This window comes from Coffea arabica, chromosome 7c (assembly GCF_036785885.1).
Source record: "Coffea arabica cultivar ET-39 chromosome 7c, Coffea Arabica ET-39 HiFi, whole genome shotgun sequence".
NCBI lineage: Eukaryota > Viridiplantae > Streptophyta > Magnoliopsida > Gentianales > Rubiaceae > Coffea > Coffea arabica.
The window spans coordinates 31,462,666-31,490,170 of record NC_092322.1 but is presented as its reverse complement, the minus strand read 5'-3'; the positions used below and the strand labels follow the sequence as shown (position 1 = coordinate 31,490,170).

The following is a 27,505-nucleotide window of genomic DNA, read 5'->3' as shown; positions in this document are numbered from 1 at the left end:
AACAATCATCAAAAGCACTTAACACATTATAAATCAATAATAACAAGCCAATAAGTCAAGAAATACAGCAAACAAGGAACACTCATATGCAAGAACGCATGATATGCAAGAAAACAGTTCAAAAGTAACTTTGGAAACAGTTTAAAGGTAAATAATGCAGGAAACGGTTCATAAATAACTTCAGAAATAGTTTAGGGTCACTCACCTCCATGGCTCAGAAACCATCCATCATATATCATTGCCTTGCTCAAATCCAAGTCTTAGATCACAAACTCAAAGCAATCAAACCCTTTAAAACTTCGGACAGCACTTCCCCTAAATTTGCTTACTTTTCCGGCCATCAAGGCTTCATTATTTCCTCAGCCAGTCCCAAAGGTACACACACAAATAAGTTCATCCAATAGCCATTCAACAAGCTCCAAGTAGTACTAGTACAAGTCAAACTAGGGAAAAGTTTGGAAATGAAAGTTAAGCTCAAAACCAGAAAAACAGTTTTGACGTCATTTTGCGGTAATGGTACCAAAGGCACTACGATTGTCGGATGAAGGTGCAAGACCCACCGTTTCGAAACTAAGAGAGAGGGCTACAATATTTCAGAAGGTAACTCAACCCAGTTTCGAGTGTAACTAGGTCAAAAATGCAAGAAACTACACCAGAACCGGAAAAACAGATTCACAGAACGCATTCCAGCGGAAACATCATAAATCAGGCTATCCAAGTCCAAACCCAGAAATTCCAAAACCGGCTGAAAGCTAAGAAACAGGGCTAAATTTCATCAGAAGGCCTCAACAACCAATTCGGAAGCAATTCCAGCCAAAACAACCAATTACAGGCGCACTTCTCAATTTCGGGTAAAACCAGAACAGCAGTAGTAATTTCGACTTTTCTCATTCCACACTGCTCCGATTGACCTGAAATTTTGTAAGCACCTTTAAAATGTCATTCCCTACAACTTTCATGTTTTAAGCTAAGGCCAATTCGGCCTCTATCTATGAGCTATAAATTCGGACAGAATGAAGAACATTGAAACCTAGTTTTCCACTTTTCCTTCCAAAACAGAAATTGATTGCAATTAATCACTTTTTCCACCTCCTAGAGTCATTAAACATCATTTCCAATCATCATACATGACCCCATAATCATATCCATATGAAAACAGAAAAATCCCCAAAAATAATAAAACTTCATCATTTTCAACCAAAATCAGGAAATCAACCATAAAATCACTTATTCAACCACCACCAATCACTAATTGAACATTATCAAGATCAAAGGAAAGGTTCCTTAGTCACTTACCTTACAAACCCAAGAAAAGAAGCAACTTAGCTCCTTGGTCTTCCAAACCACTTCACAACCAACCTTAATACCACTAAACTAAGAGGTTTTATGGAGGAAATCCAAGTTTAATCGGTTAAATTGTTTGATTGGAGCAAGAAATGAAGAAGTAAGATGAAAACTTTCCTTTCTTTTCTCCTTGTGAAGCTCAACCAAGATGATGAAGAATGAAGGTAATTTTGGATCAATTTGGTACTTATTTGGTAAAGGTAGTAAGATGGTCAAATGTCAAAGTCCAACCTTCAATAACAAGGTGACACTTGTCACCCTTTAAGTTTGAGATTATCTTCTTGTCTCTCCAAGACAAATATCTTAACACCTTGTAAAATAATATCACTCAATACAAAATTCCTACAAGTCGTCAAAAATATAATGCATTTACCGCACTAGCGGGTCCCACGTTCAAAATACGCTCTTAATTTCTCAAAAACTAACAGATACTAGAAAAATCATTTTAAAACTATCTTTGCTCATAAACTTTATCTGGGAAATTTTTCTAATCAAGAAAATGTAGAAAAGACGGGCGATTAAAAAAATAAACCCTGAAAAATTAGAAAATTTCCGGATTCTCAAACTCATTTTTTTTCGGGGCGTCACATATTATCTTCATTTATCTAGTGGAACTCTAGGTTTTTTGTGCTCCTTCCCTAGTAGAACTCCTGGGAAAGCTTTCTCTCATCCAAACTCCGAATTGTGGCTCTACCTACAGGTTGCTTCCTTTTTTGTCACATGTTCTTTCATTGTGCCTTACTACTCCACAATAATAACAGAAAACAAGGCATCTCTCATAGCGAAAATCAATCCATTTCATTGTCATGTTCATTTTTACCATAGTACGTCTCAGAAGCAGTTGTTTCAGATCAACTTCTGCTAGAATCTTCAAATGTCCCCTTTCCTTATTGCCAGTATTTGGTATGATGACCTCCTTGACTCATGCAAACACATTTCCTATCCTTTTCCCAGCTTCATTTGTCATCCAGTGGAGAGCGAGATTCCAAATCTAGATCTTGCTTAGAGTTCTATCATCTTATTCTAGCCCTTCTTTCGTCTGTTCTACAATAAACAGTTGTCAGCATATATCCATTGTTTCCCTGCTAGAACCCTATTTATCTATTGTGTGTGTAGACACCAAATTTTTGTTAATTTTTAATGTTTTTTTGAATTTTTTCTATTTAATGAGTTATTTATTTTCTTGCATTTTATTCTGTATTTTTCTCATGTTGCGGGTTTGTTTTAGGAAAAGAAAAAGAAAAAAGAACAAAAAAAGAACAAAAAGAGAAGATAAAATCTCCCCCTAATTATTTCTCTTTCACCAAATATACTATTGATCCATTTTTGCACTCAATGTTCCTAGCAAGGTTTGTAAAATCGGGATTCCACGTAGGATCGATTTTAGTTTCACAGAATCGGATCGTAGGATTGTAAGATCCCACCAAAAGTTCCTAAATTTACTAAATTAATGAAATTGAAATTCATATACCATTTTGTACATCCTAAAAGATATCAAATAAATAAGTTACTCACCAATATATAGCATTTTTTACTTACTATTTGACAAGTAATAAAAAGATGAAGAAGTTATAGCCGACAGCATTTCAAGAATGTTTTGATTGCCAATTGCCAATCACAAAAGATCAATAATATGTTTACAATTTCGAATTAATGAAAAATAGGTACGTAGTTGAAGAATGAAATTTTTAGAAAAGTAATATTAATCAAAAAAGGTATATATATGAATATAAAAAAAGGTTATGCGTGTTAGAAGTGCATATACATAATAGGTGTGAATTGAATGTGTTAACGATCAAATATTGAACATTAATTAAAAAAACTTAATAATAATAATAAATATATATATATATATATATATATAAAGCTCAAATATTAAATGGGTAGAAAAAGTTCTGGCATTAGATTTCATTTCATCATTTAATTCAAGTATTTAAAACTTCCTGTGGTTTCACTAATTAAAGTTGCCAAATACAAATTTCAATTATTGAGAAAAAAAAAATAGGAGCACCATCCAACAGAATAGAATTCCTGGTATCATATAATTTCTTACAATGTAAACGAAAAAAGCTTGAGAAAAGGTAAAATTTGTACATTTCCATCCTAATTTCACACGCCATTAATTAGTCACTATTGCACTCATGTTTAAACGCTTACAAAGTAGTATGAGTATGAGAGAGGAAGATGATGATTTTGCTGCTCAGCTTTTCACCCAATGCAGAAGATGAACTTTTTCTGCAATAGCTGTCGGCTGTAGCTTGTGGGTTCCTAGTAGAAGCCGCAGCGATTTGTCTTGTGGGTTCTTGGTAAGAGCTATAGCCGAAGCTTGAGGTGGTTTGATGGTTAAAATTAGGGATTTGATTTGGGCAGCGGAGAGGAGAAGAGAAACGTCAAAACTCTGGTTGAGGAGAAGATGAAGAAGGCCCGAAGCTTTTTGACGGAATCTTTTGACTTTGAAGCAAAATTTGTTAAAACATTGCAACTAAGGCCTGCAATTGAGTGTGAACTTACAATCCTACCCCAAATGTTGATTTTTACTTGCAAAATGAACATTGTATTCCACAAATTAGCAAAAATTTGTGGGATCGAAGTAGGATCGTACGATCGTACGATTCTATACGATCCTACCGATCGATTTTGCTTTTCCGGATCGTAGGATCGTACGATCCTACGATCCGGATCGCGATTTTAACAACCATGGTTCCTAGTATCTTTCTTTTCATTTGGTGAGGAACCCATCATTTGATCAACAAAAAATTCCACTCATTTTCTTGCTCTCTCTCGGCTCACTTGCAGACTTCCACTTCACAAATAGACACAAAAAAAAAAAAACTCCGACAAGTTCTCGGACACCCCTCTCGGCCTTTCTTCTTCTTTTCTTCCAAACAACTAAAAAAAAAAAACTCTCTCTCAACTCACGGTAACTCCCTCCCCTTCTCCCCCTCGGACATCCTCACATTCTCACAAGACAATGCCATCTCAATCACCATCGCTACCATCAAGTTCCATAACATCAGGAAGCACAGGTCTTTTTCTTATTCATTTCTATTTTCTTTTGTTTTTTTAATCCTTTTTTGTTGGCTCATCTTAGAATCACATTTTGTTTTTTTTTTTACTGGATGTTTTCATGGTTCATTACCCGTTTAAGCTTCCTCTTATGATTGATTTATTTCTTGTACTCATGCCTGTGGTTGTTGGTGAAATTTGTTGGGTCAAGAATAAGCAAACCTGATGGACTAAAACCTGATTTCTCAATGTCTCAATGAATAACTAAGTTAAAGAAGTGAATTTTTTGTGCATATTTTCGTTAAAATAGATTACCATTAGCGAGTACAGGGCCTAGAAAGATGTTTGGTTATCCAAAATTTAAGTTTGACCAAAAAAAACAAGGAATGGGTTTCTCAATAATTAAGGGCCATTTTGACTTAATTCACCCTTTTGTTGTTGTTTTCTTGTCAAACTAAGATCATAGTTGCATCGTAAAAGTTATAAGGAGTGTTCCAGTATAAATTTTATGATTTTTTGTGAAATTTTGAGTGTTTTAAAAAAATAAAAACTCGACTATTTTTTTGCAATTTCACCATTTTTTGTTCATTTTTTGTAAAAACTAAACCCAAAAATGAATTTTACGTGAAAAATCAAATGGGAGGTGTATTTTGGTAAAATTTTGTCACCGGAAAGGCCACCGGTGATAGCGGCTGAAGTTTTAGCTTGCTGGAGAAGAAGAAGAAGAAAAGAAGAGGAAGAAGAAGAAAAAGAAAAAAAAGAAAGAAAATAAAAGAAATGTTGGGCTTTTTTTTAAATTTTTTGGTGGGCTTGTTTCTTGATTTTCACTTGGGCTATAGTTTTTCTTTTTGGGCTTTGTTTGGGCTATGGGATTATTTTACACTTGGGCTTGCATTTCTTTTTAATGAAAATAACCTGCATTTCTTCTTGGGTCATAGCAGTCCAGCTCAAGCAAAAATGAAGGGCCCAATTTTGTTTAGTTGTCAGAAAACAAATTTTGCACTTTAACTCCTAATTTTTGAAGTAATTTTACTGTGACCCTAAAAATTTTAGATTTCTTTCAATTAGATCCTTAATTTAATTATAATTTAACCCCTAAACATTTGGAAAATTATATTATTGACCCCAAGAAATTTCTAATTTTTTGAAATTTAGTCCCTGGTGACTTTTTTACTCTTTCTATTATGATTATTTCTTTTTTTTAATAGCTAATTATGTTACTCTTGAGTGTATTCAACTGATAATTTTTAGATGTCCTTAAGTTTCTTTATGTTTGATATATTAATATGAATTTAGTATTTTTATTATTATTATTATTTCCAATTAAATTGGTGCCATGATCCTTTTATTCATTTTGAGTATAAATAGGACAATTTGACTCTATTTAGTCACCATTTCGAAAGGGAGGTACCCCTATTATTATTTAAATATCAGTTACATGCTCCTATGTGCTCCTATGTGTTCCTATGTGTTTATATATTTTTATATACTTTGTTATTTATTTGATTCAAATGTTCATTCAAATTTTCTTATGTTTGTTTAGTTAATTTTATAATTATTTAGGAGGTATTTAAATACCTCAAGATGTAATAGATAGGTAATATTTTTGCAAAAATTTGTAATTAGATAAACCAATGTAATAGATAAGTAGGTTTATTTTATCATATTTTCCCCACTTTAGACTGTAGTTAGATCCCCCATTATAATAGATAGAATTGATAGATTTATTTCATTATATTGTCCCCATTTTAGATTGTAGTTAGACTTTCTGCTGTAATAGATAGGTTTTGCGTGTTTATGTGGCTCATGTGTTTATATGTTTTAGCCACTTTCCTTAGGATTTTTACATCTGAATATTATATTTATGTGTTACGTGCTACGTACTCTTATGTGTTTATTTGTTTTAATTTATGCCTTATTCATTTTACTAGGTATTATGAATGCATGACGTCACTGCACTAGTTCAACACTAGTTGTGGCTTCTCCCTCCGTTTACTTGCTAGTTCAATGCTAGTAAGGATTTCTAGGAATGAGTTAGTCCTACACTAAATTCTTAAATCATTCATGCGTTAGATTCATCTTTTGCGTGACATTCATTACATTTTCATGCATATTTTTTTATTTAGGTTTTTTTCTCATTTACATGATATTTTCTATTATATTGTCCCCTACCCTCTATATGTGTTAATCATATCATTTATAATTGCATCTCATTTAAGAAATTGTAAAATAAATTAGTTCATTTGTTTGTCTAAATTAGGAGAATTACTTTTCGAATATGAGAAATAGGCAGTTATAACTCTTTAGTTTAAATACCCCGTTAATTCTTGTATAAGAAAATTTGTCACGAGTTTTGCCCCCCTGTACCCATTATATTGCATCTCTTTTTCCTTAATCACTTATATCTATATATAATTTAATTCTCTTTTTTTTTTAATTTCATTTTGTATACTCGTGACCCATTCAGGAAATTATTTTAACCTTCGCAATTAATGTGATTGATATCAATTCAACCCTTGAATGGACATTTTATCCCTTTCGATATTTTTTATTAATTTAGATTTGCATTAATGTAGAAAACTTCCAAATGTGATCAATTTAAGGGTTAGATTAGGGAAATTTTGATTAAACCTCGCAACTAGTTTAGACTAGATTGAAAAGGTGCTTCAGGTTTGAATCGATCGAACCTTTGCCTTCTCTTTCTTCAATCGTAACTCTCGAACTCATTTTTCTCTTATTTTCCAAGATATGGAGTTGTCGAAAAGGGTTTTATTTTATTTTATTTTATTTTATTTTTGTTAAAAAAAAATTTTTTGGTGACTTGATACACCTAAACTCAATACTAAGTGGCGACTCCTATTTTTCTTAAAAATCCTTTTACACTAAAATTTGGGCTTAAACTATCGCATTCTTTAAAGTCCCATGTTAGGCCTTTTTTTGCTTATTTTTTAAATAAAAATCATATCTTTTGTAAATATTTTTTTTTCATCGCGAAAAATTGAGCGCGACAACGTGGAGTTGAAGGTAAATTGAAAAAGACTAACCCAACTCCTGGGTCATAAGAATCCTTGGATAGTTCCACGTGTTGGTTATGAAACTTTTAATTCCTGCCACATTGGCTATCTTGTCTCCATAAATCTTCCCTACCAGACTAAGTTTACACTCTGAAACCCCTTTACAAACATCCTCTTCTTCTATACAGATAACACCTTGTTCCCGGCTTGTAAGAGCAAATTTTTGAAAGGCTTCCTCTAAATCATCCATTGATCGGATGGGTATAGCACAAATCACTAGTAGTCAAATAATAAGAACTTCCCAATCTATGGTGTTAGATTCAGGATCTGTGAAAGCAAGAGCCAAAAAAAAAAGTTAAACAAAAACGATATCATCATGCAGTGTAGATGCTTAAACCCTGAAGGAAATCAACTAGACAAGAATAACAGTAGTAAAGTATACTCTTAACTCCTAAATCAAAGACCAGTAAAGCAAGATTCATAGTCATCTTTGATGAATCTAGGCCTATGATTGGATTTGGAATAGAAATATTATGAAGGAAAAAAGCTTCAAAAGATGGGCCATACACGAGCAGCTTTTGAAATTTTTCAATTTTTTCCTATTTAATTTCTAAAGTCCTAAACACCCGCTAAAGAGAGATTACTGCTCTCTAGAAACAAGAGAAAACGCTCCCAAAGAGAGAGATTTTGAAAACGGTTTCTAATCCTGACTTCCCTTTTAAGAAGTTGATTTAATTCAATTATCCTTGAAATAAGTGTTATTTACTAATTTATTTATTTTCTATTTATTTAATTGATTTATTTTTTATTTATTCATTTACTTTTGTAGAAATCGGTCTCCTTTAATTTGGACCAAATTTATGTTTGGAATTGACCCTAGGACAAAGCCCATCCAAGAAATAGGTTTCTTTTTTATTTAAACTTGGATTTAGATATTAATTTGGACTTTTAAAACTATTATTTAGTTCATTTGTCAAGACTGGGTTATTGTAATGAAGGCGGTCTATTAAAGGAAACATAGTGCTTAATAAATTAAAGGGAGAATTGTAGTTTTACTCTCCAACGTATTATCCATGCACGGAACTGGTCCTCAATCTATTTCAAAAAATAAATTTGATCATGAATTTATCCAATTTTGCGTAAAAGTGGACAATTGACAGATCCCTTCTAGCTGAGTAATGGAATGTGGCGTCGTGCACTCACTATCCCAAAACGTGCAAGTGGTTTCAATGTTGTAAATCAAGAAACTATTTAAAAAGTCAAAATCTATCCTCTCTTTTTCTCTTCTTTTCCATTTTTCACATCTTTGTTCTTTTCTATCCTTGGACAAAATGTGAATGATTTTCCAGTAAGCCTTGAAATGGAGTTGGTAATTTGGCTGGTTTGAAGCTAATCTGAAGAATTGTAGACAGGCGGACAGGTTGAGCTTCAGTTTTTGGAGGAAAATGTCGATGAGTTCATGGGAGAATTGGAAAGAAAGGTTCTTGAGGTCTGAATGGCGTTCGAGAACTAAAAGGGCAAACCTGACTGGTGAGTTCGGGCGTTGTCAAGTTGGAGGATTCTACCCCGGAAGCCCATTTCAGGAGGGTCGCAGAAGAGTGAAAAGTGCTACGACGGCAGAGGGGAAGATAAGAAAATAATCTGCAAGAAATTTGAGCGGTGGCCTAAGTGAGCACCATTGGAATACACCATCAGATTTTTTAGCAGAAATTGAGAGAAAGAAATACTTGGAGTTGGTCTGAGTGAGTAGCTTAGCTGGCAACACCGATTGAAAAAAAAAAGAGACCACTGAGTGGATTGTTTACCTTTTGATTCTTAAGTCCTATAAGCAGCGAGATAAATGAATTTAGGAGGAGAAAGTAGCTGCCAATTATTAGCTAAGTGCAAGCGGTGAGTGAATGGAGCAATAGAAACTGACATATTAATTGGGCGGTGGCCGAGAGAAGAAGCACGCTTCAACTCTTTTCTTACCAACGAAACACTAGGAGCAAAACTGAGAGAGAGACTCAGCCATACCCCTTCATCTCAAAACACAACCGAGTGAGAGGAAAAGAGAACATTCTGGTTTCTCCTTGCTTCCAGCCCGCAACCGAGAGAGTGAGGAAAGAGAAAGATAGACATTTGCTCACTTCATTGCTCCAGCTTGTAACCTCCAAACCGTGAGCCAAAAGTGAGTACGAAGGAGAGGCTAGTGTAGTTTTGGGAACCAAAGCAGGAAACTAAAAGAGCAGTATGCAATTTTCCAAACTCTAAGAGGAAAGAAAGAGGTAAAATGATTGCAATAAAATTTTTTTTTATCAGCTGAGGCCCTTGAGTACGTATATAGTATGCTAGATTCTAGTCAAGGAAAATAAGTTTGGTTGCGAGAAATCCTGCTCAGAACTGGTAGCTTGCTAAAAGAAAATTCTGCTCTTTAGCTAAGAAACAGGTACGGATTGTGCAGGTGCTATCAAAGGAGGATGGAAATAGGTAGCTAGGAATGTATGAATATGTTCACTTTAAGTAGTAAAAGCAGGTTACCGTAGTAACTTGCAAGAATCTGAACGTGCGCATGAAAGAAATCTGGTGCAGGTTGCTTTGCATCAGATTTTGCAGCCTTGCACCGGCATGGGATTTGATTAAGTTTCCTCTTGGAATCTGGTCATAAACTTCCGTGTTTAGCTTAGGATAATCTGTAGTTGAATAGGTATCCTTTGCAGGATCAGCTAGGACATAAAACAGAAACAAAACTAATGAGAAAATATCAAACGAAAGGCTGCTGTTGCTACTAGAAATTAATGTTGCAGCCGAGAGAAAGAATTAGGAACCATTGCAAGTTCTTCAAGAAATTTGATTCCAAACCTTTGTATTGAAGTGTAACTCAGGGTATAACATGTTAGTTCCAGCATGTATATTAGATTAGAAGGGAGAATTGAAACCACTTGCACGTTTTGGTACAGTGAGTGCACGCGCCACATTTCGTTACTCAACTGAAAGGAATCTGTCAATTGTCCACTTTTATGCAAAATTGGATAGATTAGGGACTAAATTTACCTTTTGAAATAAATTGAGGACCAGTTCCATGCATGGGTAATACATTACGTACTAAAACTACAATTCTCCCTAAATTAAAAGATTGGGTCATGGTACTAACATATGGGTTTAAATAATTATATTGGACCTTTTTTTTGTAACAATTATATTGGACCTTGACATTGACATAAACACTACATAAATCACTTGGGTTGGACCGTATGACTTGGGTCATAGTTAATGCAATGAATGTCTCAAATGAAGCCCACCCTGCAAAGAGGTAATTAGTTGCGGCCCAAAGGCATAAGAAAAACTTAAGCTGGGCCTGTACAACCTTTAATCCAATGGGTCTTCTTCACATTGAATAACTTGTCATATCACAAAACTAGGATGCATTGATTGGGCTAAATTTAAAAATATAAACCAGGAGAATGGTAAGGGCCCAAAATCTTAAAAAAAAAAAAACCCAAAATTAAGCAAAGAAACAGGAGGACTCGTCTCATCCTCTTCATCAGCAGCAACGGCAGCAACGTTGTTGCATGCCTGCTACTTCTTGGAATCAAAAGCTGACGCTAACTTAGGAACTGAATGATCCGAAGACTTGAACCATTAAACTCTTTTCTTTCTTCATTCCAGCGGCAAGACTAAGTACAAATCACCAACAGTTTGCCTTTCGATTTTTTAACAAATGGTGAGTACAAGTCACCGACAGTTTGCCTTGTAATTTTTTTACAGATTGTGACCTTGCCTTCAAGTGGCCTTATGTCACGAAGTTCCTTTTATTTCCAACCAGATTCCAAGTTCCTAGTTTCTTTCCACGTACTGGTAAGTAATAGTAGTAATGCTAAATTTCAATGAGTTCATCAGTGCCAGTAGAAATTTTTAATAAGGAAAATCAAGTAGCTTGTGTATTCCGAAATTTCAACATTTACACCTATTAAAATTGACCAAACGTTTACTCTGATTCCAAAAGTTGTCCTAAGCATGAAAATGTTTGCCTAGCAAACAGATCACGACGGAAATTTAGAAGAAAAGTTCATTGCTTGCGTGCCCATTGTTTGAAGGAGTCGAGCCCATTGTTTGAAGGAGTCTGTGTGCGATGTCCAGTCCTAAATCCTTACCTTCTATTTTGTACTTTGTGCTTTCCTTCTTGTGACATTAAGACTGATAAAAGTAGAAGTTTAATCCTTATTAGACTAGTTGAAGTTAATTCACGTGTTCACCATCCACTTCTTCTTTTGATTACTCCTCTACTCAAATTTCTCCCATCTCTAGTTTTTCTTCTACAATACCTACATGGTTTATAGTTCAAGTTCATTCCTACTTTTTCTACCATAATGTCTATTAAATTTGCATGTTCAGTGTTTGTTAGATGGAAAAGTAAAACATGTTAGATCGGTTACTTAAACTATATAGAACCCGAGTTAGTTATTGTGATGTCCTAAATTTGCCTAAAACCAGAACTTTGGGGACCAAATCTGTTTTAATTTAAACATTAAGGACCAATTTGACATACATACCAAACATTACTGCAATTTTCCTCCAATCCGTGTTTCCAGTCAAAACCACACATTTCTAGGAAAAGATGACATTAGTTTTAGTCTTGGCTCTGTAGCGCCCCCACTTCTCCCTAAGGCGAACCAAAGGATATCCGCGGGACGCCTGCCCAACTCTCGCCAGGACTCACTACAATCCATCATTCAAAAGCTCGAAATACTTTAAGTAACTTCAATACATAATTAAAGTACTCCAAATATCTCACACTTACAATTATGCAGCTTCCAAGCTTAAATACAACCCAACGGAAAAGGGTACAATAGCCATCCGTTATAATATAACTTAAAGTTTTCAAAAGAAAACAATCTAGTACTACTCACGAGCACCCTTGGTCTCGAACCCTGTAAAAGAAAACCACAACGTGGGATGAGCTACACAGCCCAGTGAGGTTCCAAGACACTCTAACAGTTCAAATAAATCAAGTAAGTTGGGCATATCATATGCATGGTTCAATGTTACACAATGGCGTGTTATCATGAGATGATAATCATTGTACGAGTAATTTGAGATATTTATCATGGTATGAGACATTTATCATGAGACAGGTATCATGATATAAGTACATTGGTCAGGTAACAGGTATGGAGCATATCACAGGCATAGTTCAGGATTTCATGTTGACATTTTAGCATGAAACAATTATCATGATACAAGGTAAACATATACGGTAGGATACGGTGTTCCAGTGGAACTCTGTCGGTCATCTGCACCTTATGACTTCCGATCCCCACGGTACGGTCTGGCCATCGCCTTATCCCTCCAGTGGTAATACTCGAGTATACCGAAACGGTTGTCCAGGGTTCCAACCTACCCGACCGAGCCCAGTCCTGGCTCGAGTAGGTCAGTAACCGAGGCGGGGCCCAAGTTCAGCTTATAGCTTACAACATGCACAGGTAACAAAGTAATTCGACAAAAGTAAAAATTTATCATGTTTGGAGGTCGAGTGAGATAAAGTACACACTCGCCTTAAAACCGTGGCCCACTTCATATGAGCATATAATTTATGATAATCAAGTAATCAGGTGGTCAAGTAATCAAGTAAGTTGGTGATCACGTAAGCAGATAATCAAGTAGGCAAGTAACCACATAGATTAGAAAACGGTAAGTAAACACGGTAAACGGTAAACGGTAAACGGTTAACGGTAGTAATTACGGTTAATTGGTAGACATATGTCATTTCAATAGGCCGCCATTGGCCGTTTTTCACTTTCACCACGTAAGAGTCGAGGAGATTCACTCCAACCGACTTATGCTTCCATAGCATAATTAATCATTTAAACACATCATGTAAATATGCTCTCCAAACATTTCATATCTAGTATTTCAAGTAATCACATAAGTATGCTCTTTAAGCATTTCATATCAATAGTTCAAATATACATACTTCAGGTGTTTCATGTCGAGCAATTCAAGTATACATTATTCAAATATGCATGAGTGTGGTAAATACTTAATGACCATGGGTTAAGCATGTCATAGACTTATTCCAATTACGTATTCCTATATGGAACACTCACCTAGTCAAAACAAGCGAGTAGTTCTCAAACAAGCGTTTTAGGTGTCCGCTCCGAGTTCCTCTGGGAGATTCCCTCGAGTGCCTGAGCAACAATAATCAACTACCACTCAAAATCATTCTAATTATCGAGGAAAATTGTACACTAGTACAATCTAAGAAATTAACGCAGAGGCAAGTCTAAGAGTTCGTGTAACTCGAGGTTCAAAAGTGGGTTTTAAAATACAAGACAAATCTGATTTCCATCTTTAAAATCAAATGTAAAACGATCAAATGATATTGAAGGAAAATGGAGGGTTTGAAACCTTTAGTTTCCTTTAAGTTAAAAAATTCCAGATTTAACAAGTAATATTTGAAAAATCATATTTCACTCTCCACAAGTCCAAAATTGGAAAACTTGGTACTGTTGGAATCCTCTTTCAAAGTACTAAAAGTTCTTAGAAGACACTTTTCCACGAATGTAAGTGAAAGGCACTCAAATTTTGGCTCAAAGTTGGTAACTTGAATTACCAAGACAGATTTAAGTTGGTTTTTGGCCAACTTTAGAAATTCGGCAAAATTCACTTGTTTTGAACTAACCTTTGAAATTTGGAAATCAATTAGTGTTGCAATCCAAGAGTATAACAAAACAAGCGGAACGAGAAACGGAGTTTCGAGCACCAAGATATAGTACCTCCAAGTTGCTGAAAAAGTTAAGACTGTTGGGCTATTTTCCAGGTTTAAAACTAGATTTGAAATATCATTTGGTCATCAAGTTGGCAGTGGAAATACATAAAACTTGGTACACTAAATCTTCCATATGTGAACAACATTTCTACCAAGTTTCATACAAAAACTCACACGGTAAGGTAGTCATTAAAACAACCAAAGTTTATGAAGAGTTTCAAGGCTAAACTACCTTCTCACTTTTCTTTTGTTTACAAACTTTTTGTACCATGAAATCAGTTCCAAATCTCTCCATTATTGAAACCAGGAGTTCATAAACATTCACTGAGCAATTTAAAGACCATTGACATCCAAATTTTCGAAATAAAACTCTCCAAATCAGATTTGGCCATTCGGCTAAGAGAAAACAAAAGTTTTCCAGATTCGATGAGCGAATTTTGTGACATCATTTGCATATCAAAATGGTCTTAGAATATTACCAAATTTTGTACAATTAAACCTCCATATGAGGATTACTCTTCTACCAAATTTCATTTGAAAATTCACACGGGAAGGTAGTTAACTAAACCATCAAAGTTCAGGAAATTTCCCAAGGTAAAACTGTCTTCTAGCTCTTCTTTCCTTTTTAAATATTTTGTCCAAAGCAACCAACCCAAATCTGGTTTATTTGTAAAACAAAGTCCAAGAAACATCTAATATAAAGTTTGGTAGATGTTGGACATCAAATTTTCCAAAACAACAAGTCCCAAATCAAGCTAGGCCATTTAACTAGTCAAAAGAGGATTTTTACTCACTGCATCAGTTTCGAAATATGGCCACAACTCACTCAATTCAACTTGGAATTGAGCGTAGTTGATGGCGTTAGAAAGCTCTCTCATAAAGCTGAATTTTCTCAGAAGAAACCATTTCCAAATTCTATCCACAAACAGCTCGTTTTTGAGCATCAAGAAGAAATTTCTGTCCTGTCTCCTGGAGAGCAACGAAACAGGGCAGTGATTTTCAAACGAATGGTGTGGCTCACTCAAGTGGAACCAGAACGCGAATTTAGTACCAATGGAAAGCTGGGAATGTCTAGTTTCCAATGCCGCAAACGGCACTTGATTTCGACATCGGAGTAAAGAGTTATAGCCGATACAAAATGACTGCCTGGTCAATACGGGAATCATTTTCCAGATTTGCTAACTTTCGAAATCAATTCATTTGACCAACCAAATCATGTTATTTTTCAATGAAATTTTGTACACACTCACAATAACATGTAAACAACATAATCAAGCCATTAGAACTTCAAAATTTTGCACAAAAGTGGTCGGACAAGGCAGGGGTAAAATCGGAAACTTTTGCCTCTTGCACCCAATGAAATTTCTGTCAATTACACACCATTAATCCATCATTTTAACCACTAAACCAACAATATATCCACCATCAATCATCAAATCAGCAACAACCCAAGTGTGGGAATCCATAGAGCCCACTTTCACATTTTTCCAACAATATCAAGATACCCATACACATGCAATAGCTTAAGGATGCATTTCTACCATCATAAACCAAGCTTAAGGTGTAGGATGAGGTTATACCTCCTTGTTGCTTTAAACCAGAAATTTCGGTCCTCAAGATGCTCCAAGAAACCGTGAGAAACTCCTCCTTTTTCTAGCTAGATGATCTCTCCACGTGACAAGCTAAGTGTAGTTCAAATTTGGTGTGAATCCATGAAGTTTTTGTGCAAGAATTGAGGATGAAAATGGCAACTTTGTGTTGTGTTTTTGCTGCAGAGAATTCGGCCAAGAGAGAGACTAGGAGAGAGAGTGTTTGGTCTAAATTTAGCTTCTTAAGGAAGACACAATGTGTGGTGCAAAAATCATCCCCAAAGTCAACTCTCACTAGGGTGCGTTTGGGTGCGTTTGGGCGCGTTTCGGCTCGATTTCTCGCGCGTTTGGTTCACTAGTGCACTAAACCTCTAATGCACTTATATTCATGTAGATAATATTCACTCTTAATTATCCCGAAATAAGGGTCTAAAGTCCCTCAAATAAAGTCACGCGTGTGGAAACGTGTACCGTCAATTTTATCGCTATAACGCGAAACCTCCGAGAAATTCTTATAACGTCCGTACTACTAACCATCACTTGAGTATTTAAACATTAAAATGCCTATTTTAGGTCCATTGTACATGTCTCCAATATTTCAAACCTATTGTACTCTCAATCGATCAAGATTTCCAAAGACGTGTTCACTATTTTTACAAAACGAGCTTCCGAAAATTAATTTTTGAAACAAGTCATTTTAAAAATATAATGAAACTATATTTTCATGTAATTAGATCTCAAGAACTTAGAAAATAATATTCGGAGCAAAAGGCCAAATAAATAATTAAATAAGCTAGAAATAGGAGATTAAATAAGTAAATTTTGCGAGTCCTCACAACCTCCCCTCCTTAAAAGAATTTCGTCCTCGAAATTCATACCTTCTGTAATCTCGGACAACTCTGAACCGCGTGGTGTGTTCATGTCATGCGTTCTTTCAGATGTCACTGGTCGGTTTCTCCTTCCATTGACTTGTCGAGGAACAGTTCCATTTCCTTGTTGAGCAGTAGTTTCTCGCGGATACCTCCTTGGACAGTCATGAACTTTATGGTTGGTACTTCCACACCCCATACACTTTTGTCCCTTTAGCCAACAGTTTTCTTCAGTGTGATTCGTCCTTCCACAATATCCACAAGTCGGACGAGGTGTTGCGACCTGACTTACTTGCGAGGTTTTCTTTGGTCGTGTTTGTCCTACTGAAGTCCCTCGTGACATAGTTCCTTTTGGTTCTTTTATCATGAGTGGTGCAGGAAGTGATAGTCCTACTCCATCCACTCCTTTTCTAACTTTGGGTGGTGGTTCATTTCCTCCTGGTGTACTATCAGATGCATCTCTTTTCCTTGCTTGAAAAGCTCTCAGTTGAGATTTTGTACTTTCTACCCTTTGCGCTTTTTCAAGAGCGTCACTAAATGTTTCAACCTGTGCTGCGGCAAGGGTATCTTGGATTTCCAAATCTAATCCTTGGATAAACCGTCTTATTCTCTTCCGTTCAGTAGCCACCAATTCTGGGGCATATGTAGATAACTTCGTAAAGCGTGTTTCATACTCAGCTACGCTTAAAGTTCCTTGACGAAGCTTTATAAAATCATCTTCTCTCTTTTCTTGGACAAGTGGAGGAAGAAATTTCTCATTAAATTCACGCACGAAGTTTATCCAAATTCTCGGAGTTTGATCTCTTTCCCACTTGTTTCTTATAACATTCCACCATGCTCGGGCTGCTCCTTCAAGTTGAAATACAGCAAATGTGACTTGTCTCTCCTCTGTGTAATCCAAGGCATCGAATATATTTCTTATATTCTCTAACCAATTCTCAGCCACCTCTGGATCAGGTCCTCCAGCAAACTTGGGCGGGAAAAATTTCTGAAACCGCTCTAAAGCTCGATCCTCCCCTATCTCTTGGTTTCCACGTTGGTTTCCTTGTCCAACACCTTGACCTTGTTGAGCTACCAAGAGCTCTAGGATATCCGTCATGCGAGTTAAAACTTGTCCTATCTGGTCATTTCCTCTCCCAGCACTTAGCTCAACGTTTTGATCGATGTCGGACCCATTAGCTACTCTTTCATTTCGGGGTTGTCTAGGTTGACGTCCCTTTCGTTGTCCTCTAGTTTCCATGTCCACAACTAATCTATACGCACATGCATAACCCTCACACTTAGTTAAAATTGAACTACACTCATATACCAGTAGCAACATTTAAAGAGGATGAAGACACTTTCACAAATAACATTATCACTATGCAAGTAAACACAAACTAGAGTTCATTAAATCATAACACAAATTATGGCCAAGTAAAGTTCATGCCAAGTCAAAGTCAATAACAAAAATAAACAAGTGATTATCACAAGTACATTCATCTCCAAGGCGCAAACTCTTAAGTTCTACTCCCATCGTCTCACTATGAAAGATCACCAGTAGAGATTCACTAGATTAATTGGAACTAGACGATTCTCGTTCCCTAACATGCTCGATTTCAATCCAAACACAAGGATCTTTTGGGTTACGATATTTTCCATCTTCCACTCTTAATTATTGTACCATCTTAACCAAACAATTATTGGTTTCCTGTAACCATTCACATGAAATATCGATTCATTCTTATTCCCCACAAATGGAGATATCAAGTCCTTATGGTTGCTTTCCACTCTCAAGTACTCGGGCACAAGAATCCGAAATAAGGTAATTCACAACTCGAGCCGGCCGGTCCCAAGAGTAAATCACCACATTCAAGATTCCTACCCAACATACATATCAAATTCTCTCCAATTATCAAGATAAAGGTTTTACAACCTATAACATTCATGATTCACAACTTACATTTCTAGAAGGGCACTTAAGTCTTTACTTAATCACATAGTAAGGACCAAACACCACTTGGCCCTATCTTGCTCCTTTGTAGAGACCACGTGAAGTGGCTCTAAATTTCATCACTACAAGCAATCATTTAACTTTCAGAACAGTCCCACAGTCCGGCATCCTAAACATTTAAGCCTAGGATACACTACAAAATCTGAAGCCTAAGCTCTGATACCAATTGTAGCGCCCCCACTTCTCCCTAAGGCGAACCAAAGGGTATCCGCGGGACGCCTGCCCAGCTCTCGCCAGGACTCACTACAATCCATCATTCAAAAGCTCGAAATACTTTAAGTAACTTCAATACATAATTAAAGTACTCCAAATATCTCACACTTACAATTATGCAGCTTCCAAGCTTAAATACAACCCAACGGAAAAGGGTACAATAGCCATCCGTTATAATATAACTTAAAGTTTTCAAAAGAAAACAATCTAGTACTACTCACGAGCACCCTTGGTCTCGAACCCTGTAAAAGAAAACCACAACGTGGGATGAGCTACACAGCCCAGTGAGGTTCCAAGACACTCTAACAGTTCAAATAAATCAAGTAAGTTGGGCATATCATATGCATGGTTCAATGTTACACAATGGCGTGTTATCATGAGGTGATAATCATTGTACGAGTAATTTGAGATATTTATCATGGTATGAGACATTTATCATGAGACAGGTATCATGATATAAGTACATTGGTCAGGTAACAGGTATGGAGCATATCACAGGCATAGTTCAGGATTTCATGTTGACATTTTAGCATGAAACAATTATCATGATACAAGGTAAACATATACGGTAGGATACGGTGTTCCAGTGGAACTCTGTCGGTCATCTGCACCTTATGACTTCCGATCCCCACGGTACGGTCTGGCCATCGCCTTATCCCTCCAGTGGTAATACTCGAGTATACCGAAACGGTTGTCCAGGGTTCCAACCTACCCGACCGAGCCCAGTCCTGGCTCGAGTAGGTCAGTAACCGAGGCGGGGCCCAAGTTCAGCTTATAACTTACAACATGCACAGGTAACAAAGTAATTCGACAAAAGTAAAAATTTATCATGTTTGGAGGTCGAGTGAGATAAAGTACACACTCGCCTTAAAACCATGGCCCACTTCATATGAGCATATAATTTATGATAATCAAGTAATCAGGTGGTCAAGTAATCAAGTAAGTTGGTGATCACGTAAGCAGATAATCAAGTAGGCAAGTAACCACATAGATTAGAAAACGGTAAGTAAACACGGTAAACGGTAAACGGTAAACGGTTAACGGTAGTAATTACGGTTAATTGGTAGACATATGTCATTTCAATAGGCCGCCATTGGCCGTTTTTCACTTTCACCACGTAAGAGTCGAGGAGATTCACTCCAACCGACTTATGCTTCCATAGCATAATTAATCATTTAAACACATCATGTAAATATGCTCTCCAAACATTTCATATCTAGTATTTCAAGTAATCACATAAGTATGCTCTTTAAGCATTTCATATCAATAGTTCAAATATACATACTTCAGGTGTTTCATGTCGAGCAATTCAAGTATACATTATTCAAATATGCATGAGTGTGGTAAATACTTAATGACCATGGGTTAAGCATGTCATAGACTTATTCCAATTACGTATTCCTATATGGAACACTCACCTAGTCAAAACAAGCGAGTAGTTCTCAAACAAGCGTTTTAGGTGTCCGCTCCGAGTTCCTCTGGGAGATTCCCTCGAGTGCCTGAGCAACAATAATCAACTACCACTCAAAATCATTCTAATTATCGAGGAAAATTGTACACTAGTACAATCTAAGAAATTAACGCAGAGGCAAGTCTAAGAGTTCGTGTAACTCGAGGTTCAAAAGTGGGTTTTAAAATACAAGACAAATCTGATTTCCATCTTTAAAATCAAATGTAAAACGATCAAATGATATTGAAGGAAAATGGAGGGTTTGAAACCTTTAGTTTCCTTTAAGTTAAAAAATTCCAGATTTAACAAGTAATATTTGAAAAATCATATTTCACTCTCCACAAGTCCAAAATTGGAAAACTTGGTACTGTTGGAATCCTCTTTCAAAGTACTAAAAGTTCTTAGAAGACACTTTTCCACGAATGTAAGTGAAAGGCACTCAAATTTTGGCTCAAAGTTGGTAACTTGAATTACCAAGACAGATTTAAGTTGGTTTTTGGCCAACTTTAGAAATTCGGCAAAATTCACTTGTTTTGAACTAACCTTTGAAATTTGGAAATCAATTAGTGTTGCAATCCAAGAGTATAACAAAACAAGCGGAACGAGAAACGGAGTTTCGAGCACCAAGATATAGTACCTCCAAGTTGCTGAAAAAGTTAAGACTGTTGGGCTATTTTCCAGGTTTAAAACTAGATTTGAAATATCATTTGGTCATCAAGTTGGCAGTGGAAATACATAAAACTTGGTACACTAAATCTTCCATATGTGAACAACATTTCTACCAAGTTTCATACAAAAACTCACACGGTAAGGTAGTCATTAAAACAACCAAAGTTTATGAAGAGTTTCAAGGCTAAACTACCTTCTCACTTTTCTTTTGTTTACAAACTTTTTGTACCATGAAATCAGTTCCAAATCTCTCCATTATTGAAACCAGGAGTTCATAAACATTCACTGAGCAATTTAAAGACCATTGACATCCAAATTTTCGAAATAAAACTCTCCAAATCAGATTTGGCCATTCGGCTAAGAGAAAACAAAAGTTTTCCAGATTCGATGAGCGAATTTTGTGACATCATTTGCATATCAAAATGGTCTTAGAATATTACCAAATTTTGTACAATTAAACCTCCATATGAGGATTACTCTTCTACCAAATTTCATTTGAAAATTCACACGGGAAGGTAGTTAACTAAACCATCAAAGTTCAGGAAATTTCCCAAGGTAAAACTGTCTTCTAGCTCTTCTTTCCTTTTTAAATATTTTGTCCAAAGCAACCAACCCAAATCTGGTTTATTTGTAAAACAAAGTCCAAGAAACATCTAATATAAAGTTTGGTAGATGTTGGACATCAAATTTTCCAAAACAACAAGTCCCAAATCAAGCTAGGCCATTTAACTAGTCAAAAGAGGATTTTTACTCACTGCATCAGTTTCGAAATATGGCCACAACTCACTCAATTCAACTTGGAATTGAGCGTGGTTGATGGCGTTAGAAAGCTCTCTCATAAAGCTGAATTTTCTCAGAAGAAACCATTACCAAATTCTATCCACAAACAGCTCGTTTTTGAGCATCAAGAAGAAATTTCTGTCCTGTCTCCTGGAGAGCAACGAAACAGGGCAGTGATTTTCAAACGAATGGTGTGGCTCACTCAAGTGGAACCAGAACGCGAATTTAGTACCAATGGAAAGCTGGGAATGTCTAGTTTCCAATGCCGCAAACGGCACTTGATTTCGACATCGGAGTAAAGAGTTATAGCCGATACAAAATGACTGCCTGGTCAATACGGGAATCATTTTCCAGATTTGCTAACTTTCGAAATCAATTCATTTGACCAACCAAATCATGTTATTTTTCAATGAAATTTTGTACACACTCACAATAACATGTAAACAACATAATCAAGCCATTAGAACTTCAAAATTTTGCACAAAAGTGGTCGGACAAGGCAGGGGTAAAATCGGAAACTTTTGCCTCTTGCACCCAATGAAATTTCTGTCAATTACACACCATTAATCCATCATTTTAACCACTAAACCAACAATATATCCACCATCAATCATCAAATCAGCAACAACCCAAGTGTGGGAATCCATAGAGCCCACTTTCACATTTTTCCAACAATATCAAGATACCCATACACATGCAATAGCTTAAGGATGCATTTCTACCATCATAAACCAAGCTTAAGGTGTAGGATGAGGTTATACCTCCTTGTTGCTTTAAACCAGAAATTTCGGTCCTCAAGATGCTCCAAGAAACCGTGAGAAACTCCTCCTTTTTCTAGCTAGATGATCTCTCCACGTGACAAGCTAAGTGTAGTTCAAATTTGGTGTGAATCCATGAAGTTTTTGTGCAAGAATTGAGGATGAAAATGGCAACTTTGTGTTGTGTTTTTGCTGCAGAGAATTCGGCCAAGAGAGAGACTAGGAGAGAGAGTGTTTGGTCTAAATTTAGCTTCTTAAGGAAGACACAATGTGTGGTGCAAAAATCATCCCCAAAGTCAACTCTCACTAGGGTGCGTTTGGGTGCGTTTGGGCGCGTTTCGGCTCGATTTCTCGCGCGTTTGGTTCACTAGTGCACTAAACCTCTAATGCACTTATATTCATGTAGATAATATTCACTCTTAATTATCCCGAAATAAGGGTCTAAAGTCCCTCAAATAAAGTCACGCGTGTGGAAACGTGTACCGTCAATTTTATCGCTATAACGCGAAACCTCCGAGAAATTCTTATAACGTCCGTACTACTAACCATCACTTGAGTATTTAAACATTAAAATGCCTATTTTAGGTCCATTGTACATGTCTCCAATATTTCAAACCTATTGTACTCTCAATCGATCAAGATTTCCAAAGACGTGTTCACTATTTTTACAAAACGAGCTTCCGAAAATTAATTTTTGAAACAAGTCATTTTAAAAATATAATGAAACTATATTTTCATGTAATTAGATCTCAAGAACTTAGAAAATAATATTCGGAGCAAAAGGCCAAATAAATAATTAAATAAGCTAGAAATAGGAGATTAAATAAGTAAATTTTGCGAGTCCTCACACTAATCCATTGATGAAACCCATAAATTAATCCGGCTGTTTGATATTGTATTCTGGTTAAATTTTTTATAGTTTGGTATGTGTTTGCAAAGATGGCTAAAGCCACCAGTGGTGCCCCCGCCCCGGGGGGGGGTATAGGGGAGGACTCTTTCAAGGTGTGTTAAAACGAAAAATTGGATTTCAAGAAAAATAAATAAAATAAAAGAGTTTGATTTTTGTTTCTCTTTTCAGAATAAAAGATTGAAGGCTGTTCCCCCAAGTTTATAGGAGAAACAAAATCAGAATAAATACAATAAAAGCAATTGGACCACAAGAGATCACATCAAGAAGTAGGATTTGTCCCAATATCCGTGCTAAAGTGACGTCCATACCATCCCTCATAGACCAAAGTTACACAGTGATACAAATGTTTCAGACAAAACTTTCAAATGACCTGAACTCAAGCTCCCTTTTCTCGCACCAGCCAGGGCATCCAAAAGGGCCGCCGGCAGAGTCAGGATTTAACCTTTTCTTGGACTTGGAGGTATCAATTGCACTCTACCTACAGAAGGCATAGTGGATGCCAGAAAATATAAGTTGAAGTGCGAGCTTGTTAACTTATATTTCGCCTATAGTGTTTCATGTACCTTCATTTCACGTATTAAGGAAGATGACCATCAACATTGGCAAAGCAGAGAGACCTCCTATTACAGGGATGTGCCACACATAATTTATGGAGCTGTGCTAGACTAAAAGCTTGAAGAAGACCATTCATCATCACTATAGTCGACGGTAAATTTCTCTTCTTCCCACTTTATGATTTCCCTACCATATTTGAGAGCTTCTTCCACACTATCAGCCCCTAGTACAGTAACTGGTGAAACATACAGCTTCCCAGTGGTGATGGAATCGAACAACCGTTTAAATTTTACTGCAATGTAGTGAAAAGCATATTGACCCACAGACGCGGAACTACATGGAAGAACCTCTATATTAAAATCTTGAAACCAGTCACATCGTGTCAGAGGAGCCTGTCCAACTTTTTTCTCAAACAAGTCAAACTTGTCAAGTACTAAAAGGAAGTTTTTATTTGCAAAGGTTGGATGAGTAACTACATTCTCCATTAGCTTCCTGCTAGCCAACATCTTGTTTATGCGACATCCCTCGCTGTCAACATAGAATTCATCATAATCCGTCAAAGAAACAGAAAATAAGACAAGATCGACCTCTTCAACAATCTCCAACCACTTGGAATTTTCTCCAAAATTTCTTTCATGTAATCTGATGATTTGATACCTGCATGTGAATTAAATTTCGTTATTTAAAAAAAAAAGTTATCAATGTTTTGTACAACCAAAACTTAAGAAAAAGTGGATAGAAAATGGACTTCAAGAACAAACAGTAGTATAGAAGTCAGCTTTTGTAACTGTGCAGGTAATTACTTGTCTCATACTCTATGCATTGTCAGGCAAAAAAATTCCTAGTGATTTTTGTAAGAAGCATCCAATACTGGACATTGAGAAATCAAGCAAACACTGGTACTGTTTTCTTTTGATTTCGTTATTTTATTCTTTTTTCAAGCAGGGGTGATGAAAGGGCGGAAGGGTCAAAAGGTTTCTGTTGAAAGTGTTCCTTACAGATGAATATGTAATGATTCACATGTGGGAAGCAAAAGAAGGGAATTCATGTTCAGCTCATGGTACTGTTTTGATTAACCAGTTGATAAAGATGAGGCACTTTCAGAGTTGGACTACTAATCTATCACGCTGATGAAAATTGTATACTAGGTAATAGATTGGGATTTAAAAAGCAATACAAAAAGAAGCCTGTATTATAAAACTTTGAACAAAATTGTATACTTGGTAATAGTTTGGGATTTAAAAAGCAATATGAAAAGTAGCCTGTATTATAAAACTTTGAACGTGAAATGCTGTAAACTCAAACAAAATTTGAAGATCAGCTTAACAGTGTCAATAAATTTTGAATTCTAGGCAATCAAAATCCCAAATTTCCTCAGAGTAAACTATGTGATAGAAACTAAGGTCTAGTTCTAGCGATTAAGTTTTGATCTAAGTTTTTTCATATCTTTAATTTCCTGTATCAAGTCTGCAGAACCTAATACCAGATTGTTAAATCTATTTACTCCAAAAGTTTGGTTATAAGTATCACAACATTCAACTGAAAACGTACTTAGGCAATTGCTGCAACATGGCAATCCGATTCCAACTGTCATTTACTTCAGTATGGATGTCACTATGCCTTCCCAACTGCACCTCGTAGTTACTATCCAAAACTGAGCTGCAAGATTAAGGATTAATATTAGAAAAAAAGAAGCATGACATCTCAAGCAAAAGAAGAGAAATCTGCAATAAGCAAGTCAACCAGTACCCATCAAAAAAATGTGGAACAAATACATGATGTGCATTATATAGACCCTCAGCAGCTCCACTTGATATTTTCACTACAATCTTCCATTTAACTTTACTATCTAACATCGGTGAATGCTTATCAGTATTTGATACAATTTTCTTTTGCAAGGTATTCACTGCAACCATCAACCTTCTTTTCCAGTCTAGCGGTGGCAGATGGATTCTGTCATTCAGATCAATTTTCCTATACAAAGATCTTGACAGGCCTCGATGAGGTAGATATTTGTACACAAGAAACTTGTCTTTCCCATTCTCCAAGCAATGCCCCAAAAGGGTAAATGAAGAATGACAAACCTTGCCAAAATTTTCCAATTCTGACATGAAACATGATTCTGTCTTATCAGACAGATCAATTTTCTTAACAAGAATTTGCGTCCCATCTTCTAGGACACCATATATGAATTTCCCATGGCTGCCAAGCTTGATAAGATTGGAGTCATCCAACCTATTTGTTGCTTGGAGAATTTGATCATACGAAAATGAGTCCCCAACTAATAAACTCAGGATATTAAAAGATGAAACTGGGCTGGAGGAAAAACCAAAATTGAAAGACGACGATCCTGATACTGAAGAAACACTGCTGGGGGTCCTTTGGCCACTAAGTCGGAGATCCTCTCTGCGGAGCGTGGCTCTTACCAGCCTTTCCCAGTTGTCGTAAATTACAGTCATACTTGATTCTTAATCCCTTACAAGTACTATATATCTTAGTTGATGATCTTGAGAAGCAATTTAAACAGCTTTAAATCACGCAATTAGTGGTACAATGGGAAACAAAAACGCTACCAGAAGGAAAGCTAAAGAATGAGGAAATTGGGGTACTGCCCAAGTTCTAGGGCCATTACAAAACAAGCACGTGTGCGAAGTGCCTTCCGAGGTTCAACATACCGACTTTTTTAGAAGCTGACAAGCTGTTTAAGCAGAATAACATCAGGCGAAATTTTGGCATAAAATCAAGAAGTTAACAGATTTTTAGAAGTTGAGTAGCAGTTTAAGCAGAATGACGAGAAGCGAGAATTTGTGTACCGAAATCAAGAAGTCACAAGGGCTAAGATTTTTTGAGGCATTACAACAAGCACTTTGTGTGCACAAGAAGCTTTGAACAACTCCACTACGGCTGTTGATCCTTGTTAAATGGTAAGCATCAAGGAGACAATTGAACTGATTGAACTCGACCCATTCAACTAACTGCCTGCGTATATGGCTATGAAATCCGCGTATACTTTTAAAATATATAAATAGATAATTTCCCGAGGTTTTCTGATGTAGGACGCGGAAATTCAAGGAAAAAGTTGGCGGATAGAAACGAGGAAGAAGGTGCTGCGAATTGAGAAAGTTGGATGACCCTGAAACTAGTGTTACGGTTCCACAAAAAGTTAAATGTAAGCGGGTCCATATTCATTGGCCAGTCGAATGCATGAATTTGCCCGGGATGCATCAAGAATCCAAGTTTTTTTTTTTTAAGCAAAGAATCCAAGTTTTAAAATTTCTCTTTTAGTGGAACACTTGTCATTTTGAGAAGAGAGACACTTGTTATTTTAAGAAGCTATGCAATATGGATATTTGTAACAAAGATTTCAAATCTATCTTCTCTTACGTTTAAAAGTGCGTACGTAACTGAAATTTGAAATTTAAATCCGTTAAGTGATAAAATTGTTAAATATCAAATTTGATATATTTGAATGTATATCATGTTAAATGATAAGTGAATAATTTATCACTTATTTTTTGAAACAAATTTTGCCTAGTACCACTTAATTATTAATTCAGATGTTCTAGTTATCAAATGCGTCTGAACATATGAAGCTCTAAAGTCATTA

At 36.1% G+C, this 27,505-nt stretch overlaps 1 protein-coding gene and 2 long non-coding RNA genes across 3 annotated transcripts; all 3 read right to left on the bottom strand.

Annotated features, from left to right (window-relative positions):
* Positions 1–12,090: 12,090 nt before the first annotated feature.
* LOC140010235 (uncharacterized) lies at positions 12,091–15,921 on the bottom strand. Its single transcript, XR_011817531.1, has 3 exons — positions 15,693–15,921; positions 13,451–13,531; positions 12,091–12,274 (listed from the first exon to the last, which is right to left on the bottom strand). It is a non-coding gene; the product is annotated as an uncharacterized lncRNA (long non-coding RNA).
* Positions 15,922–18,834: 2,913 nt separating this feature from the next.
* Positions 18,835–22,665, bottom strand: LOC140010256 (uncharacterized). The gene is made up of 3 exons (XR_011817558.1): positions 22,437–22,665; positions 20,195–20,275; positions 18,835–19,018 (listed from the first exon to the last, which is right to left on the bottom strand). It is a non-coding gene; the product is annotated as an uncharacterized lncRNA (long non-coding RNA).
* An 850-nt stretch (positions 22,666–23,515) lies between these two features.
* Positions 23,516–27,145, bottom strand: LOC113698457 (uncharacterized). The gene is made up of 3 exons (XM_027218279.2): positions 25,648–27,145; positions 25,450–25,557; positions 23,516–24,555 (listed from the first exon to the last, which is right to left on the bottom strand). The coding sequence occupies exons 1-3, from the start codon at positions 26,355–26,357 to the stop codon at positions 24,009–24,011; spliced, it is 1,365 nt and encodes a 454-aa protein (XP_027074080.1). The 5' UTR covers positions 26,358–27,145; the 3' UTR covers positions 23,516–24,008.
* Between the last annotated feature and the right edge of the window lie 360 nt (positions 27,146–27,505).